This window comes from Phallusia mammillata, chromosome 7 (genome assembly GCF_965637545.1).
Source record: "Phallusia mammillata chromosome 7, kaPhaMamm4.hap1.1, whole genome shotgun sequence".
Classification (NCBI taxonomy): Eukaryota; Metazoa; Chordata; class Ascidiacea; order Phlebobranchia; family Ascidiidae; genus Phallusia; species Phallusia mammillata.
In genome coordinates, this window is record NC_137258.1 from 21,680,835 (window position 1) to 21,695,580 (window position 14,746).

A 14,746-nucleotide genomic window follows, 5' to 3' on the forward strand; every position below is an offset into this window, starting at 1 on the left:
GACTTGTGAAATTGCACTTTTATGATTTTTTTCCTAAAGTTCAAAACAATTGTTTTTTCTGGAACTCGTAAAAACCTTAAAAAAATTTAATCTTTTTGCTTCTTTATAATTTAAGCATTAAAAGATTTACGGGACATCTGTTTACGATAAACAGTTTAAATTATTATGCTATAACAACATACTTAACTTCGTTTGATACATTTAAATTATTAACGTAACGCAACTGCTTCAAAGATCAGTTTAAAACGAACTTTATTTCATATTTTTCATATTTGTCAACATGTACGTTTTTTTTTAGTTTTCAAAAGGTCGACTGCATCAAGCAGAATAGAAAAACGTTTTTAAGGTCGCAATACCGTTACTTGTATCACACAATGGTAACTGTATTAAGTATTAACATCCTGACACCTGGCACGTTAATGATGTTCCAGAGGTTATGAGTTCACGTACCGCGGCGGGTAAAAACAAAACCCCTTGCTGAGAGTTACAGAGAAGGGTCATATGTCAGATTAGGGGACGGGTGCTTCATGCTAAGAGCTTATTAAATATTTATTGAAGTATGACGCTTGTTAGGGGGCACTAAAATATGATTAATTAATTGACGTGGATCTCATTGTCTTTTGCACGCGGGAGATTGGCAAGACAGAGGAGATGTTATATTGGATATGTCAAGTGCAATTGAATCTTCTATACGGCTTAAGTAAAGGCACTGTAAAGGCTTAATTCCACGCATTTGTGCAATGTGTTATAATACATACTCAGATCACTAATTGTCTTAAAATGTATAAAAGTTTTTTGTTTTCTTTAATTAGGGCGCTTTAACAATATTTTAAAGGTTTTTAGTGACCTTTAAAGACAAATCAAACTTTACAAACGGGTGTAACTGATATAGCCCTTCATATCACTGATGATGGCATGGACGTTAGTCGAAACGTTTTAACGTCTAACTGGGCCGTTATAGTCATCATTAAATCAGACTTTATTTCTTGCAAAATTAAACAATTTCGGTTTTAATTACGCGCAGACTTTACACAGCACAGGTTTAAAATTTTGGTCTCTAGTATTTATTGTTGTTTGTTCTTCCAAATTAAATATCTTTGCCTACTTTGCATATTACAAACCGATTAGGTGAAGTGAGTACAATCGTGTCTGCATTTTTACTATCGGAAGCCAAAGCAAAGAAAAAACACACTACTTTATTTCCTAAGCTGCCCAGCGAGATGAATATCGAACCACACACCACAATAAGATAACAACCGTTAAGGTGTGAGACGAACAAACAATGCACAGGTTTAACACGTTTTCGCCACGGGAATTCGCGTCCGTTTTTCCGGCGGATAAACACTTTTGCGCCCGCAAACCCCCCAAAAAATCTCTGCAAACCACAGCAGTGTTTACACTAAAAGAAATGTAATCGCTGCATCTTATCTTGGTTGCAATGCCCCAAACCAAATGTCGCGGAGAGCGTTTTGACAACAAACAGCATACCGGGGTTTGGGGCAAATTTTCTGCCTCGTGCAGTGTTTTAATTAGAGATCAGCGGCGTAACAAAATTGACAATTTTCGTGGATTTTTGCCCAGCGAACGTGATTTTATCGTTGAGCTAAAATCGTTAGCATTCTGTGTGTCAATTCGACGATTTCAGGCTTCAGGAGAAAGTCACTGTTTGCGGCAACACAATAATCGTAATTCGCGATAGGGTATCGTTTATCGTCTGATCACGAATATCGACTGACGATGCGATAAAGGAAAAGGACATCACGATTTAACTGCAAAACACTATTCAGTTAAGCTAGCTCGATATTTTTTGCAACGTCATTTCGAACAAAATTACGTAATCTTTTGGTGACATTGTAACGGATTATTAGGTATGTCAATTCCACAAAACTTTTAACATAAAAAGCGTGCATTTAAACTGTTTTTCTGCAGCATTTTTACCAAATTCCAGCCTCACTGTCGTTTGTTGTTTGTTTATATTGAAGTTGCAAAACGAATAACAAAGATTAACCCCTAATTTGTGGTCAAACAACTCTTCAAACCCAGCTACCCTAGCCTTGTGCAAATAATACCGAGTCACTAGGAGCACAGATTTGATGCATCGAATTGTGACGTGATATTTTACGAGACCAATTGTCCAGTAGCGGTATTTCGGAATATCAATTTCGATTTCAAAGCGACAGACCGACAATACGAACAATTAGATTCATCAATGAGGCGCAACGCGAGACGTTGAGTAAATAGAAGATCCGCGGCCGTGGTTTGTGGCGGAAAAGGCCGGCCAAATTCCAGAGAGTTTCTCGAGCGAAAAAGCAAATCATTTTGAGACGAAATTCAATTAAGCCTACTATTGGCAGAACAAGCGCGTGCGTTTAGCTACAACAAGGGCTTGACTGATCCGAGATTACTTGATTAAAACTAACCTTTTGCCCGGCCCAAGTCTTCGAGCTTCTGTTCAGCGCTCTCGCGTAATTGTCTCTCCTGGTTGAGTTTGAGTTTCAAGTCGGCTGAAAACCAAAATAGAGTCGGTTAACTGTGGGTGAACAGAGGTAAAAGCCATCATTTACGTCACAGCAGGCCCCCGTTTAGCGCACATAATGCGATCTGCTATCAAACACGCGGCTCGTGAAGGCAATTACACGCATCGTGGCCCGGGGAGTAATAAATTTCGTCCAACTTCCCGTTTCTGTACACCACAAGCGAGCGAGGTAAACCCACTAAACAGCAAAACACTGAGTTTGACCGCAAATTAGTGGCCGACTTAACATGCCTCGTTATCTACTAACGCTCCCGCCTTAATGCAGCTAAGTCTTTCGTGGCCTAGACTTTACCCTTTAGCACCCGACAATGGGTTACTGGTGATTCACAAAGTCGAGTACATGAGTTGAGGTAATTTTGTAACTCGTACTTGTAAAGAGTATCCGTGACAAAAAATTTGACTGACAGGAATACTGTGCTAACCATTTTTGGTTTTAGGGCACTGCTTACAGAGTCAGAGTTAAAATCGAGTCGCATTTGGGTTTAGGTTTAAATAAAACGGGATTAATGCGGGTCTGACTTAACAATCGGCCTCATTTATGTTGTCATTTCACCACATAAAGTATTACTTTCAGGCCTTATTCTCCCCCCTTTATTTAAAAGAAGTCGAGGTATACAGAGTAGTCGACATTTTAACCTAATGTCAGAGTTGTCTGGTCGACTCGACAACTTACATAAAATCGATTTAACATTTCATATACCCCATATTGCGTTGAGGGACAAAAATTCCTCTAAATCAAACTCCACTTGCTACAACTTACCAATTTCATAAGAGGCGTGTTTCTCCTGGAGGTTGGCGTTGTCGGCTGCCACCTTCAGTAGTCCCTGTATATTAGTGAGCAGATTTTGCATGGACGACATATTAGCTGCTGTCTGTAATCCCGTCTCATCGTCAGCATTGGTGAAGTCACATTCCGAGGTTTTGTTGCCAAGTTGACGCGCGTTGTCGTTGACGCCGCCGCCGTTGTTATTGGCGATGACCTTTTGACCTGTGACGTCAGAAGGGCGATTGTTTAGGTTGTGACGTCACACAAGGAACGATTCTTTGTAGCTTTTAGCAATAAAAACAGTTTTTTTTGAAATCTATGCGTACATAACGTCATCAAACGATACGATGACGTCTTTGATTACGTTGTATAATCTAGGTACTTAAAGGGGCTATATTTGTTTGGTAAAGAGTACGTGGGGCTTTACACACAAAAATACCTTTTTTGCTCCCCCATTCATTTTTTAAACTGACGCACACTTTACGTCACCAACAGTGACGTCATTGATTATGTTTAAAAAGAAATAATATGGTTTAATGTTTTCAGAACAAGTTTGGTGTTTTTTTGTTAGTTTGTGTTAAAAGGAAAATCGTTGTTAAATTCGATTTATTGGCCGCGCGTCGGAAACCCATTCCTCGCCAATTACAGCGCGTTAACACGATCCCAAATCGCACCGTGATAAGTTGTGCAAACAAACCGGGGTACATCCAGTGTGTCGACCGCGCAACCGCTCGACCGTGACGGGGCACGTGATACAATTATTTACGCCACGTGATTAGTTTTTGTGGTCAAAGCGAGCCACCGAAATTTCGACGGAGCCAAAAAGTTATTATTCTGTTGGTTTGTGTTGCTCTTCAAAGGCTCGGGCTTCGGGGCGTTAATCTAGCCAGGAATGGTAATTGACACAAAACTTGTTGAGTTTGGCCAGAGCTGATGAGGCAAGCCTGGTGGACAAATACAACGTTTTAATGTAATCCGATCCCTGGCCAGTAATTTCCGACAGTTTGAAGCGAAAAAGGGTGCACGCTAAAATGATGACCTCATTCTGCAGAAACTTTACATTGTGACTCTTTAGAACCGCAGGATTTTAACTTTTAGATTACATTAGCACTATTAGAAATACAAAAAACGACTTTGAGGGCTTAAGACCAAAGTAAAACAAGCATAATTTGTGTTATGATCTCCCCAAAAATTCCCTCGGCGACTTAAGGTTCCCAAACTGTCGACCATTAAAACATTTTTAGATGCCAACAGAGCTATTTAAAATTGTACACTTGTGACCTTGCTATTGTAAATATTTTTACAAACTGTCGGCATATGATAACCCACAAGCTAAATATTTGCACCAGAAATAAAAATGTTTGGGAACAGGTTGTCTAGACGAAAAAGTTGTTGCACAATCCAGCTATTGTTGTTGCAATCGACGAGTTAAAAAGGCAAACTTCCGTTGGTTAAAGGCCGAATGTGCAAACACACACACAGGCCTATTCATCATAGAAGGTGAACCCAAGAAATAGTCAACAAAGCAACGCCCAAACTACCAACCAACACCCCTAGGGCTACAAAAATAGCAGCTGTTTGCAGCCAAAGCTGATGCAGATGTGCCTTATATCATCACTTCCATAAAACGTGATTGCGATTATAAACAAGTGATTAGAACAAATGGGTTTGCAACCAAACCTGCCCTTTCGTGCCTTGGATGCAATATGGGCCTTGCGGTGTTTGAGATGCGGGAAGGAAGAACCGAAGGAAACAGTTTGCACGTTTTACTGTTGATGTTTTTAATTATTTTGCAATATGTTTGATCTTTGACGCTCTGTAGAGCTGACTGGAGGAAATGAGAAAACGAGAGAAAAGTGATAAAGAGTGGGAGCAAAAATGAGAAGAGAAAAGAGGATGGATTAAAATGTGCGAAAAACAGGATAAAGAAAGATAATAGTAAAAGTAAAAGAATTTCAGGAATCTAAAAAAGGAAGCATATTTTAGGGAATAAAAGATGAAGAGAAACGAAGAGAAAGAATAAGTAGTGATGAAAACAGGATAAAGAAAGAGAATAGTAAAACGGAAAGAAATTCAGGTATCTTAAAAGGGAAACACAGTTTTCGGGAGCAAAAGACAAAGAGAAAGAACGAATAAAATTCAAGGGATAAAAAGCCAGAAAGGAAAAATAACACAAAAGAAAGAAGACACAAAGAAAAAGAAAAGAGAATTAAAAGAGAAATTGTAGTCATGTCGACGTTGTTCAAGCTGTCATTGAGAAATGAACAACATTGTAGCAATTTGCATAAACGGGGAACAGTGATGAAAAGACCTTTGCGAGTTTGTCCCCTAAACCACATCAGCGGAGGAATGTCATACGAATCATAAACAAACCACAGAAATCAGACTAACGACTTCCTTTCCGGCAAAGCGGCAGATCACCTTTCATTTGTCTGTGGGTTTCTAAATGCTTTTCGGCATTGGTCGGGAACAGGTTGCTTTACAAAGGGATGTTACTAATGGTTTTAGTAATGACACACAACAAAGGGTAATGGTCTGTTTTGACTGTCTGTTTTTGTTGCTTGGCTGATATAAACCATTATTTCAAGCGCTAAAGATGCCTAGAATTTCAAAGGATCTCAACGTTTTAAACTTGCACATGAGCTAATCGGGTTTCGCAAACCAAAAACAATTTCCAAGAGTGTCAAACGCACCAGATTGATCGAATCAACTCACGTGATTTTGCCATTAGCCAATAGCAATGCGCAAACGTTTTTAACCTCTAGTTACAGTTTTGAAACGAAGTTCAACTACATTTGACCCCAGTGGTCTTTCAAGCGCCGCTGTTTTTTATGCTGCGGGAGTAGCAGGGTAGTAAAATCGGTAACCCGGTTTCATGTTTAACTCCTTGGGATCTCAGTGCTTGAGATAAAACACAGATCAGTGCGAATTGTCTTTCAACGCGCTAGCATTCCGCGAATTTTAATGCTGGATGGTACGCGTCATAAACAGAAGTCTACTGGATTCAAAGTGAGCATTTGTAAGAGATTTTTTCCCCTTATTTCACTTCGGGAGCAGTTGTATTTTATCTTTTCGCTGCTTTGTTTTTTTAGTGATTTTGGCCACAGTCAAGCTTCTGAGACCGCCGGACTACAGAATGGAATGCAAACTTCAATTGGAATTGTAGCTTTGCCTTGAAACGCCAGGGATCAATTTTGTTCATTACTTTTTAACATTGCGCAGGCCCCAATACTTTGGTCAAGCGCCTGCCAAATGGTCCGTCAATGTATCAATGGAGCTGCTTGCAAATTAGAGTTGCACAAACAACTGCCAACTTTTGGAGTGTTTGAAAAAAGACATGTCAAATAATCAAAAAATACATTCTTTTCCTAAAGCTAGAATTTATTGCCGAATTAAAAGCCAACAAGTGTAATTATTTTTTTAAGTAACGGTTTTCCATGATTTCATAAAAAACTTATTTTAATGTTTTTTACCCAGTGGGTTTTTGGGAGATCCCCGTGAGCCATAGGGGTGACCGCCGCTTCCGTCGCTCATATCTCCAGTTCTGTTCTCCTGTACAGATCCCACACTGCTTGAAGGTGAGGTACGACCGTCGCTACCCATTCCGTTGCTCAAAATCGCATTGTTGAAACACCTGGTAAAAAACAACATTTAGTATTTTTTACATGATCTTTCCCTTTAACAGTAGGCATTCTATGTCGACGATCAAAGATTAATTGAGTTTTTTAGTAATATTAATACCAAAGCAGTGGTGCTTGTATATCAAAATCAATCAATATCTGACACAGTTGCTTCGGCATTATAGTTACTGACAAAAAAATGTTGTTCATAATATTAAAACTGAAGCACCTTATCTCGAAATGCTTCTGTGTCAAATAAAATCTGTTAAATTGCCATTTAAGTAGACATAAAATACAGAGATATCTTATTTCCCGATGTTCAATTCACTGATTGTTTTCAATATTTTTGTTAAAGCTTCTTAGAAAGTGATCACATAAGTACGTTGTACGTTACTCTTGGAGCCTTGTGTACTAAATTTTCGCGCTTTTTACATTATTAAAGAACTTGTATTTCTGGCGGTATTAGAAAAACTATATTACCAGTGCGTTGAAGCTTATGGTGTTTATTTATTGTTAACGTTCCTAAGGCTCGACCCCCCACAGGGCATTGAAATTTCGTTCAATAAGTTTCGCTTTTCTTAAATCTTTTCCGGACAAGGTATTGAATATGTTAGTCTATAGTTTTAATGGTTTAAACGGGTCCCGAAAATTCAACAGCAAAAAGGCTTTTTTGGTTTCAAGTTGAGAAAAACAAAAAACAACAACAATAAAGCCTATTCAACGGTTTCTTATATAATTCAAACGGCGTTTACATACAAAAGCTTATTGAGAGTTGATATAGATGCTAAAATGGTTTCGAAAATATAGACACCCTATTTTTTTATCAGATTCGATACTCATTCTGTAGGAATTTCGATAGCAGATGAATTAGGGACGGCCAAAACGTGCGGACACCACAATAAAAAAGACAAAACCGCAGCGAAAACGTTTCGAAGTCGATTGTAGCCAAATTTGTCAATGCTGCGAGGTTCAATGAATGGATGGAAAAGACCAATCATTAGGGCAACTGTCGATGCAAGAAACCACCCGAAACCGCAAAACGTATTCAGTTCTCGTCTTACAGTTAGGCATGCTGCTGAATGAGTGAACTAACTTTGCCCTGTGGTTGAAAAAAGGACGCGGGAATTCCATAAGATTTATCCAACTTTTGGTCGGGAGGTCGCCCTTTATTGTGAGTTTAAAGTGAGTATGACCTGGCTAATTAATGCTTGTTGTTTAAGGTGTGCGTGAAATGTATATTTGACATTGATTTTGCGAAAGTTACAGATTTATAGCAAAAAAAACAAGCTATTTTACCAATTCAAAATCAATTGAGTTGAAGTTTGAAGTTTTTTTTACGAATTGATCATCTACTTTTGAACAATGTATGTAAATACTGGACAAAAACCTTTAAACAACAAAAAGTTTAAACAGTTTCCTTTTTAAAAAAAATATATTCACATCGGTTTTCCTTTAAAAAATATCAATAAATAAGAAAGGAAAACTCGCAGCGGTTCCTCTTTAAACGCCAAGAGCAAGCAAAACACAGTGGCAAGGCGCAATATAGAAGAGTAAAACGCATCGACAATAATCTTTCCGTGGTGTTAGTCACGATTAGATGCAGATGCCAACACATCATTAAGAGCATCCTGCAAAGAAAGGCAAAAAATGATGTGACTCACTTGTTTTGGGTGTGCATCTCTTCACTGTCTGAATCCTTGTCGTTTTCTCTCGCCGAATGCGTTTGCCCGCTGTCCTGCTGACATGAGAACGACATTTACACGGGTTACATGCTTACTGCTGTGAAAAGTACTAAGTTATGCAGAGCATGGCGGCCGGAAACGCTGATAGATAACCCCGCCGAATGTGGTGTGACTAAACTGGCGCGTTGCATAATCTTTTACCACTGTGAAACATTAAGGACATTTGCATTGGGGATTTTGAACGTACACTTTAAGCACGTTTATGCATTTTTTTGGCCCATGTTTCGTTTTTGTTTCCCAGAAAAAAGGCTAACATTTACATTAGGGCATAAAATATTATGCGAATATTAAGTTTACTTTTTACTTTTTACTTTTTATACACCTATATTTATCTGTGCAAAGAATAAACAGTATGTTATCACATTTAAATGCATAAAAAAGTTTGAAAACTCGTTTAATTCCTTGAAACAGATAGCAATCAACATGGACATTGAAAAGTATTGCAGTCTATTACTGTTCGTAGTTTAAACTATTTAAGAATTTAGTAAAACTATTCAGTTCACGAATCACTGTTGCAATGCAGAATCTATGTTTGTATACAGACAGTCACGAACTATAGAAATTTGTTGAATTGATTTTTGACACGATTCGCAAATCGATAAATTCGTCATTGACGCGAAAAAATGGTGCGTCTTGTGACCATAAGTTTTTTAAGGAGTTGCTACAAATTTTACTTGCCTGTTGATTGTTTGCATTGTGAAAAGCGTTTCCACCGGCAACCAACTGCGCTGCTGCGACCGCGGCGTTCGAAATGGCGCCTCCAGCGGCGTGAGATTGCGCAATCTGCAATATAAATAATATTCATAAACATAATAAAATATTCATAGACGCAAAAAAGGAGAAAAAACATTAACATAACCGAAAACAAACAGACAGCAGACAATAAGCTGTAAAAACCACACACATCAAACAAGGATACAGTTTTAGAGTCAAACGGATAAACGAGCATTGTATAACACAAATAATGTTTTAATATTGTCAATAAGAAAACTACAATCACAAAACTACAGGCGTAAACAAACGACATACAAGAAAAAAAAATCGCCTAAAGTAACCTTTGATAACACACTTACAAACACATGAAAACCAACGAACAAAAAAACATTAAAACAAGCCGACAAATAAAGTGCCATTTAAAGTAGTAGAATTTCTTACTTGATTAATATGGTTGAGAACTGCCATCGAGGTAGGAGGAATTCCAGACGGAAACAGAGCAGGGTGGGACATCATCATGAACGGGGCCAAAGCTGGGTTTATCTGCTGGGGGTCAAGACCGTTGTGTAGTCCCGAAGCAGCCGCCTGCTGGTACTGATGACGTATAGCCTGCTATGACGTCACAAATAGATAGGTAAGTGTTTTGGCGGATGCAAAGGAAAGAATGTGGAGAAACTACAAACAAGTTTTTACGGACCTGCAAGTATGCCAAGTTAGCCGTGGCATTGTTGTGCAGTTCCCCTGGCAACACCGGCACGCTCGAATGATTCTTGTCGTCATCCTTGACGGGGCTTCCGCTCGCTGGGAAAAATATCAAAGGTCAAAAATAGGAAACACGTAAATTTTTTAAATAACGTTAAAAATTGGAATTCCTGGCTATAGGGTTGAAAATATGCCTACGCGAGCGGGTTTCGCGTTAGCAACGAGCGAAGCATTTTTGATATCAGCCTAATTAGATGCGGTCCACATCCGAAAAGGCAATATACGGACATGCTTAGTTGAAAAGCAGCCCCAATAGGGAGAGAAAGCCTGATCCAAGACGCTGTTCTCTTTCTTGAGAACAGACTCGTGCACCATTTTCCTCGCAAACGCCCTGCAAGATTCTAATGCACCCTATTTCGCTTTCGCTCGGATAAATTCCGGAAATGCCCCCCTGTAATCGCTAAGACGCGACGGTATTAGCTTTTGCTGAACATATGTTCATCAGTGCGTATGGCAACACAGGAGAGCAATGCTTAGAAGACCTTTCGTTGCAATGCACAAGATTTTCTCTTGACAAATATCTTTCCCAAAACGCGAGGTAGAAAAATGACTGGTGAAATAATAACAATTGATGGAATGCTTAATAGTGCAACAGTTCTGCAAACAGCTGTCAAAACCTCATTTGTTACAAATTTAATTTAGGACTCTGTGGTTCTAAAAATGGAACTACGCACGCCGTTTCGTGTGGTCGCCTTGCTTCAATTCACATTTAAATTGATTCATCTGAAACTTTCAAAACAGCCCAGAATGACAAATGGTTACTTTTTCTGGAATGCGCCTGTTAGCAATGTTGAGATATAGCCAAAGCACAGTTTTACATTTCACGGGTTGACTGAAACCAAGGTCAAAGCAATTAAAATTCGAAGAGGTATAACGCTCCAAAGCAATACATCTCTCAGTTTAAATTTTTCTGCTGTATTTGAATAGGCGGGAATGCTTGGGCACGTGCCGTCACGGTCGAATAATCATGTATAAAATGGAACTTAAAAGTTCATGACGAAACGCAATAGACTTAAAACACGCAGGGCGCGACTTTTCACCACCAAAACCAAACTAAAACACTCGTGTGTTTTACATGGCAGAAAAACAGTTGGAATTAATAAAGGATTCGTCTTTGTAAAAATAAAATTCGAAATTTTTTGAGCGATTTATAAAACATGTGCAATTTTTTTAGTGATAGCGCATTTGAAACACGTGACATAAATGACGTCATAATAGAATTCTAAAACACATTTTTAAGATAAGACTTTCGCAAATTGCGGAAATTTTGTAAATGCATTTTGTAACCTTAAATTACTTTTTAGACAAAAGCAGTACATTTTTTTGGGGAAACCGGACAAGTTTTAACCCAAGGCTAGCAAGTGAGTGCACATCTGCGGTTTTACCGTATAAACGTCGATTACTGCACACAACATTAGCTTTTCACAGAAACAGACTAATCAAGAATTCCCGCGCGTTAGCCTAGGGGTAAAGGTCAAATCCAGGCCAACGACAAACAAGTTCGAAAAGATCTTATCAATTCCAGAACGCAAAACATCGAGAAATTTATTATTTCTGCTTGAAGAAAATGCCAGAAATGGTAGATAGAAATCCCACGGCCTGATTAAGAGTGTCAAATACCTTCAGTTTAACTGATAGTGGTGTAATTTGTCGGTATCAAATGCAACTGAATCTGCAATAGGGCACAGTATAATAATAAGTCTCGCCCAATATACGTCTGTAACAGATCTGATAACAACACATTTGATATGCCAATTTGAACGATTGTGAAGCTAAAATATTTCAATGGTTTTGAACAAACAAGCATATTCTGTTAACTCTTACAGATACAATTTTGATTTAAGCTAAAAAAAAATTTCATAAACATATCAATTTAAGAAGAAATATTTTAAAACTTTGACATTATTAGTCCAAACAAATTCAATTTCAATTTGGGAAACATTCAACAAATGTTGTTTATTGTCAAATGCCACAAACCCATGTGCTAAATTGATTTGTCTTAATTCCCTGTAATCTCAAGTCATTGCTCAGAATAAAAATCCATCGCTACGCAAGTGGGAATTCGCTTTTGCATTGTTTAAGTTCACAACAGCTGAAGCTTACAATGAAATATTGTCGCCTGAATTTAATTAAACCGCGTGAAAACAAGCTGCGAATCGATCCACCAAAGCGATTGAGACGCTGCTTTGTTCGAATTCACAACGACAAGATCTTGCAATAAAACTTATCGCACCAAATTGATTGAATCGTCATGAAGACATTCAAAAAATCGATCCACCAAAGCGATTGAGTCGCTGTATTGTTCGAATTCACAATGACAAAAGCTTGCAATAAAACTTATCGCACCAAATTGATTGAATCGTCATGAAGACATCTAGAAAATCGATCCGCCAAAGCGATTGCGACTTAACATTGTTGCAGTTCGCAATAACCGCAGTTGGCGGCGACATTTGCCACAGTAGATTGATTGAATCGTCATGAAAACAGTCCGAAATCGACCCAGTAGAGGTTCCGTCGAACACTGGACTTGTTGACGCGTCAAAAATGGACAATAGCCGCAGACTGACCAGTCGGTCAATTTGTCGCACTATAGTGACGTTTTTATTGCCGCACGCGTCCACGCCGCGAAAAAAATGAAATCGCGAATTTTCGCCGCGGGTCAATGAACGCATTGTGACGTCATCAGTCGTAAAAGCGCTGGAACATTTCCGGTCGATGTAAATTAAAACTTGCTTCCCATCAACTGCGATTTTATGGGGAAGGGCAAATAAATAAGTCGGGGGCTTTCCCTCTTAGCGTGGGTCTGTCGTAAATTCGATCACAGCGAAGAAAAAACGGAACGCGCTAAAGAGAAAAACCAACGTAAGAACTGATTAATTGCCCTCGTCCAGTGGTTGATCGTAAAATGCGCGGCGCGTGCGACGGTTTTTATCTCATTCCTAAAATGTTGACTAAAGATTTGCACGCTTGGCAGTTAATCTGTCGTTTATCAGGCGGTGCTCGGCGATCAAATGAAGCCTCATGCGTTAGCGGGGCATCAACAACGGCAGGGTATATAGGCGCGCGCATTTTCCCATGAGCGTACTGGTTATTTACTGAAATCGTTTATCACCACGTGCTCAACAAATAGCTTTATCAGGCAAAATTTATCTGCAGGTAAATAGCGCGGGAATTAACGATCCCACTTCGGGTCGCCGGGTCGAGAAAATAGGCGAACTGTTGGTCTGCTTACGATGCCGACTCGTATTTGATATAAATTAAGACATTGTTATCGAACGTGGCACATATTTGCTCAAGTGCTTACGCCGCGATAAAACTTCCAGCGACTTTGCGACTGGCAAACATAAGGCTAAGTCTAACGAGTGCAAACATTCCCTTCGCCACAAAATAACACCCCCCTTGTCGATTAACTGTTCTCTGTCACATAAATAGTTACATGCATTAGCCACGAGCCTTGTTTGAATGTTTGCGAGTATGAGCCGTGAAATCGGTAAACATCAATTTTCGGGGAATGATGATTCGAACTATCCTTGTTGTGTGTTTGCGCATCGCTCTATCTGTATCGCATTGTATTAACCCGAAATCCGATAAAATGTTAAATCCACGACCCTTCAAGCAGTGTTTCCACAATTTTTTTTGTTTTCTTTGCAGAACACTTGACGGCTTAAAAATGCAAAAAAATAAAAAGAATTTTTAATTCAAACAAACTAATAAAAAAAATCAAATAAATAACTGTGCAAATTTAGTGTCACGGTTTTGGTAACAAACCTTCAAACAGTGTTTCCAAAACTTTTTTATGCTTTTTATTTCATTTATTTTCAATGTGGACAAAACCATCAAATAAATCAATTTTGAACTTGTGTTGGGTTTCACTAGCTTTCCCGAGTACACCCCTATTTCATCAAAAGGCGCCTTAAATAATTCCGATTCTAGGTAGCAGAGCAAATACCCTAATGACCCGACAAAGTCACACAATAAGATACCAGTAAAAATTTGTTCGCTAGCTTCCGGACGAGTTTGTCGTTTTCTTATCGCTTTTTCTTATCTTTTGAGTACTTAACGTAACAAAGAGACATACACATACGCACAGTAATACACACTATAGGTTTAACGATAATAGGCTACCCTCAGAAGCATGCCTTGTCAAACGTATGATTAATGATAGACTCGAATACATGGTATCATATTTTTTTGTTCAATCGTAGTCTAGGGTAGAATTTACTGCCCTATTTTATGTGTATTTAGTGGTTTTGATATATCGCCTCTAAAATGGGTATGTTTGCAGTTATTTTATGGGCAAATGCTATATAATGCGTAAATACGCGCATTTGATCAAAATGGATACTTCGACAAAATGGACTGACTTAAATAATGCAGAAAAGTGCTTTTCAAAACGTGTTGATGCCTCAAATGTTGCTGCGTTGCTAAACGTTGCGATTAGAATATCAATTTTGTTTTGGTCAGTATGAGTATTTTCGATGTACAAGAAGTTTTTTGGGGGGAATGTAGTGTTTAGGGTAAAGCAATATCGGCACTCTTTCCTTAAGTTAAGACTTTAGACTTGGTTTGGAAACAAATATCATCAAATCCAACTTTCAAGACTTGA

The 14,746-nt window shown here is 38.6% G+C and overlaps 1 protein-coding gene across 6 annotated transcripts in view; it reads right to left on the reverse strand.

Annotated features, from left to right (window-relative positions):
• LOC145238034 (dachshund homolog 1-like) overlaps positions 1-14,746 on the reverse strand; it is a 44,585-nt gene that overhangs the window by 6,527 nt on the left and 23,312 nt on the right. For 3 of the 6 annotated variants that reach the window (XM_080101067.1, XM_080101068.1, XM_080101064.1), the window contains exons 7-13: positions 10,076-10,179; positions 9,820-9,990; positions 9,343-9,447; positions 8,584-8,660; positions 6,776-6,936; positions 3,297-3,524; positions 2,421-2,504 (exon numbers count right to left, since the gene is read on the reverse strand). In XM_080101067.1, the coding sequence (XP_079957193.1) occupies positions 2,421-2,504; positions 3,297-3,524; positions 6,776-6,936; positions 8,584-8,660; positions 9,343-9,447; positions 9,820-9,990; positions 10,076-10,179 (930 nt within the window). The remainder of the gene's footprint in view (positions 1-2,420; positions 2,505-3,296; positions 3,525-6,775; positions 6,937-8,583; positions 8,661-9,342; positions 9,448-9,819; positions 9,991-10,075; positions 10,180-14,746) is intronic. The other 3 variants (XM_080101069.1, XM_080101066.1, XM_080101065.1) reach the window with 3 other exon arrangements.